The 5,254-nt window shown below is 39.6% G+C and overlaps 2 protein-coding genes across 2 annotated transcripts in view; both read right to left on the bottom strand.

The window, feature by feature from the left end:
- MBD2 (methyl-CpG binding domain protein 2) overlaps positions 1-5,254 on the bottom strand; it is a 150,366-nt gene that overhangs the window by 129,969 nt on the left and 15,143 nt on the right. The gene's annotated exons all lie outside the window — the stretch shown is intronic.
- Positions 1,772-5,254, bottom strand: part of STARD6 (StAR related lipid transfer domain containing 6) — a 71,704-nt gene continuing 68,221 nt past the window's right edge. The window contains exons 6-7 of the mRNA XM_042448968.1: positions 3,428-3,521; positions 1,772-2,076 (exon numbers count right to left, since the gene is read on the bottom strand). Of these exons, the coding sequence (XP_042304902.1) occupies positions 1,923-2,076; positions 3,428-3,521 (248 nt within the window). The 3' untranslated portion in view covers positions 1,772-1,922. The remainder of the gene's footprint in view (positions 2,077-3,427; positions 3,522-5,254) is intronic.

The following is a 5,254-nucleotide window of genomic DNA, read 5'->3' as shown; positions in this document are numbered from 1 at the left end:
TAGAGAAGGAAGACAATAGTCAATAAATCATGGTATCAACCAAAACTCATTTCTCCCATTACTTTTTCCTTGTCTCCTCCCAGGAGGTTTACAGAGGTTTCTGACATTATGCTAATGTCAGGGTCCAGTATAACTGGAAGAGTGAGGCAGGTGAACACATGTCCTCTTCTAGAACTATTAAAACTCTGATCTCCCTATTAAACCAAACCTCATACAAGCAGCAAGAAATCTCATGCTTGAGGCTCAGTGCAGCTTTAGTGCCTCCCATTTTCTGGTGCTTCAGCTTGGATTACTATTAATTATGGTGGGAGCTGTTCTTGATTTTGTGTTCTGGTCAGAGAAAAAATGTGTTTACCAGTGGCTGTGGTGTTTCTGTGGATACTTACATGGGGGTATGCATAGCTCAGTTTTGGCTCCTGAGGATTTTATTGACTTATGTGTCACAACTCCATGAGCTGTTTACATTTTTTGTGGGGTGAACAACTACAAATTTCCAAATATCTTTGGACTGCAGCTCCTACTATCCCCCACTGTTGGCTCTGCTGGTTAGGGACAATTGAGAATTATAGGACAATAGTTCCCAACCCACTTTACTGTATTGTCTTTATAGTAAAACCATAATGTACAAGAGAGAGAAATATATGTTTAGAAATAAGTGTGTATGCCTGAGACAGCTGAGAAGCCAGAGTATCCTACTTCATTTACACATCTTGAGAAATCTTGGCTTGTTTCCACTAAGTGCCGTAACCAGCTCAGGTCCAAGCCTGTCAAGGCAATCCTAAGCTTGTTTCCTCAGAAGTGAAGCCCTAGAGCAGGCAGGGATAAAGTATAGCCCTCCTCCCATGCTATTTTCCCACCTGCAGCTCCTCCTGACTACCTTGGAGCATGATTTTTCTGGCAGGTGTATGTGATTTGACTCTTCTAGACACCTCCACAGGCCAATTCACACCCCACAATTTCAGTGTTGATTCCACTTCAGCTCTTACGGCTGCATCGCATATAATCCTGGGGTTTATAGTTTGGTTCTGACAATTGACAGAAGCTTCCTGCCTTGAAGAAAATCCCTTGATGGTAATATACAAGAGTGGGAAACAGTCAATACACAGAATGCTTCCGTTTTATTCCTGACTCTGGTTGGACTCACAAAGGATGCTTTCTGCCTGACCATAAATAAAGCCCTTGTTAACAGGCTCAAATGCTGTTGAGCCTGTTAGCATCAAAACCTCAGGACATTTCTGAGAATGAAAAAATATATGAATTTACCTGCTGTAGCAATTATTAAGAGTCTTAATCCCACTCTGGAGAATTTTGTCAACCAGATTGACTGGATATCTGTGTCCTTTTCAGAAATTCTAAGGCAGAGGATGATTGCCCCATCATATGCCATCTTTGTAGCATTTCTCCGGCTGTTTTCAATGACAGTGGCGGGATACAGACCTCCGCTTTGCGGCGGTCTCCCGCCGGTGCCATTTGCTCCACGCGGGTGCCGCAGCAGCCAAACCGCGCAGCTCCCGCGCGGAGCAAAAAAGAAGCTCCGAAATTTTTGCGGCGTCTCTATGATGTCGCGAGGCGCCGCTGGCGCATTCGCGACGTCATAGGCGCCGCGACATGTCTGGACGCTATGCGTCCAGTACGTAAAGATGGCGGCGCCCATGTGGAAGGGGTGCCGCCATCTTGTACGTATTCTATACGTACTAGGGTTAGGGGGTGCGGAAGCACCACCCCTTCCTAACCCTAGTACGTATAGAATACGTACTATATGGCGGTTTGTATCCCGCCAGTAGTAAATGGGATGAAACTTTGGTCTGATGCATTGTGGCAGGTCTTATGTATTCAAAGCTAGCCCCACTGAATGTACATTGAAGCAAATTGGTGACAACTGCAAACCACAAATAACCATCCTTTCACACTTGGGTAGGCTTTTATATATCTGCCTTTAGTTTTTTAAGTCCAGCTTTGCAATCTGTGACTAAGTTAATGAGAGTCGTAGGCATAACTGAGTCTATCACAGAAGGCATTAACATTCCTCCTAAGTCGACCTGCAGGATTGCCACGAATTTGGTGTGCTGAGGATTCCTGAAAGAAAAGAATTATACTTCCTAAATATGAGGTTCTGGAGAACAGCCACAGTCATTTCAAACAAATGTGTTTCTCTTAAGTTAATGTTAAATGTGGGCCTGAATACTCTTGGTTAATCCCAAATAGGAATGCAAATCTTCATAAATTTGGTTCTCATATTTAATAATGGATAATATTGCACATGAAAGACCTCAGAAACCACACAATTTTTGATGACTATTAAAAATTTGGCACTTATTCTGTGTATACCATGTGGGTCTTTTTGCATAGCGAACAGGATTTCCTGCACACACACAAAATGTTTTTTGTGCAGAAAGGGACATTCCTTTGCAGAAAATGACATTTTCTGTTCACCAAACATACATAGAGGTTTTCCCAATGAGAAAGATCCCAAACTACAAAGCTTCTTAACATGGGGTAATTCTCCTCCTTGAGGTTTCTAGAAATTTGGGAACCCCTTTTTTCATCCAATGGTAGAATATTTTCAAATGTTCTTTCCATCCCTAGTCACAAATAGAGTAGGTCCAACTGCTTTAACACTCAGTCAACACATCAACAAACTGAATGGGTTTACTCTACTAAAGGCATGGTTTTATCAATGCAAAAGAGCTGACTGAGGAAAGTGAGGCAACACAGCCTTTTGTTTTTGTTTTCTTTTTAAGATGTATTTTGCATCTCAGGGAATAAATCTATCTATCCACCCCACCCACCCTGAAAACTGGTTTTAATATGTGTGTGTATTGAGCTTCAAATGGCCCCATGCATGGCAGCTATTTCTTCACAGATTTTGGGAAACATTTTTAAAACTTGGTTTTCAGGGCTTCTCAGCAAGGACAGGATGAAAATGGGACCATCACAGGTGGAAAATTGTTAGTAATAAGAATTTGGTGTCCCCCTGTCCACCATGAAAGAACCCAACCCATTCTGGAGAGCTTTCCTGTATTATATGGCTCATTGTCACTAGCCCTCATTTGCTCTATGCATTTCTTTGCTTTCACAGATATCATGGTTTGCCATTACATCCTGCCTGCAAATTGCAGTTTATGCAGCTGTGCCAAACCAGGATTGGGAAACCAGAGTTTGATCCTGGTTTGCAGGCCTCACACAAATTGTGGTTTTTTCCATTTGCATGTAATAGACACACTGTGATTTTCAAAAAAAACTGAAGGAATTAATTAAAAATTGAACATCGAAAGAAAGGAAAGGGGGTGTATGTGTAATAAAACCTCATCATTTGGCACCACATGAAGCATCTCAATCAGTTATAAAAGAATTCTTTTGGCTTCCTGGTTGGAAATGGGCATGATGATTTATAATTTTCTGCAATAAAGGCTGTAAAAATACTTACTCTGGCAGGGGAGAACACGCATAACCAGAAGGATAGCTACTACCACGGACATAATTTGGAGATAGAGGGTAGTCTGGATGATCAATGCTGACAGCTTTAAGGGGAGAAAACAAAAAAGATGTCAAAATCCATTCAAACAGCAAGCTTATTTTTATTGTGCAAATGTAAAATTCACAGAATTATACGAGGGGTCCAGATTTCATCACATTCCATTGGAAACTCTCCTGGGCCTTCCCATCCTGTCTTCCATCCCTTTTCTTTCAGCTACCTACCTCCTCTGCAAATCCATAAAGCAAGCAAAATCCACATAGATGTGCCATGCCTTTTTGAGCAAGCATGTAATAGCCTTTTGTTCAGAGCCACCCATAATCTGAATAACTCAATGAATTCTTAAACTAATATACTATGAAAGTTTTTACAGCATAATGAAAGTGTGTAGGACTTTTTTTGCAGCCAATTCCTGATATTTTACTCTCTCGCATCCACACACTCCATTCAAGGTGTTACATTTCAGATTTAATATTGATCAAGCATGTGCTCTTATTATACATTGATTTACATTTTCAAGCATTTTAAAATAAATGTATCTATCTAAACCTAGCAAGCCCTTACCAGTAAATCTATCAAACACTTTCCCAAGCATTTTAAAATAAATATATTCATTTAAATCTGTCAAGCGCTTAAATCTATCTAGCACGTCTAGCTTGCATGCTTTTAAAAAAAATAAAAATTAAAGTGTTTGTATCTGTCAACCTGTCAATGCCCTCAGGATAGTTACAAATATAAACACAAGATAGTAAAATCATAAACATTACAATAAAAACAAAGCAGCCAAAAAGCAGAAGAAATGAAGATGTTCAAATAAGATAAGACCTTAGAATTGGAAAATATTCTAAAGGTCATCCAATCCATCGCCAGTGCAGGAATCGGTGCTAAAGTACCTCTGAGTAGACATGGAAAGACTATTTGGAAATATATTTTTTAAAATGGCCAAAAACATGGTTTCAAGTGTTGAGAAACCACGAGAAGAAGAATCTTGAACTCATGTTAATCTTTGCAATTCAGAACTCTGTGCAAAGTGTGTGGTTGATTTGCACAGAAAACAGCATTTTCTGCTTAGGAAAAAAACCCCATTTTCTCCACAAAGTATGCACATGGCAGACAAAATAATATTGCTGCCCAGGAGTAATGTTTTCTCCATTGAAAATGCTATTTACGCACAGAAAACAAACGTGCAAATTTTGCACAGAATAAGTCTTGAAGTGCAAATAGGCTTTGAAAAGCATGGGTTTTGGAGTCTTTCTTACAGCAGAAAGAGAGTTCCTAATGTCATTTGTCGCTTCTTTCAGGAAGAAATGAGTAAACTCATCCCTACCCCTGAGAAATTTTAAGATATTAAAATGATGTTAAGGACAAGTCATAAAATCTGAATAGCATTAGAAACAAAATTAAGGTGTGAAAGCCTCCCAGAAGAGGAATGTGTTAGCCTGGTGTCTAAATGCAACAAATGAGGATAAAAGGAGGCTGTTCCTTGGGATGGTATTCTACAAAATGAGGGAGCTACTACTAAAAATTATTTCCAACCTGTCCCATCACTGTGGACCCTCTGAGAACAGCCTTGTTATTGAACATAAAACAGATAAAAAAAAATCATACCACTACAGCCACTAACTGTATTAATTTAGAAAATTCCATTTTGCTTTCCTTTCTTGCAGGCCACCAGTATGAAAGATCCAACAGAAAGGAATAAACATAAGAGGAAGGAAGATGTAAAATAAAAAAATGTAAGCTTCAGTTCTAAATGTTACATGTGACCATGGAAAACTA

This window comes from Sceloporus undulatus, chromosome 2 (genome assembly GCF_019175285.1).
Source record: "Sceloporus undulatus isolate JIND9_A2432 ecotype Alabama chromosome 2, SceUnd_v1.1, whole genome shotgun sequence".
Classification (NCBI taxonomy): domain Eukaryota; kingdom Metazoa; phylum Chordata; class Lepidosauria; order Squamata; family Phrynosomatidae; genus Sceloporus; species Sceloporus undulatus.
The sequence above is the reverse complement of the archived record's forward strand: the minus strand, read 5'-3'. Positions and strand labels throughout refer to the sequence as shown.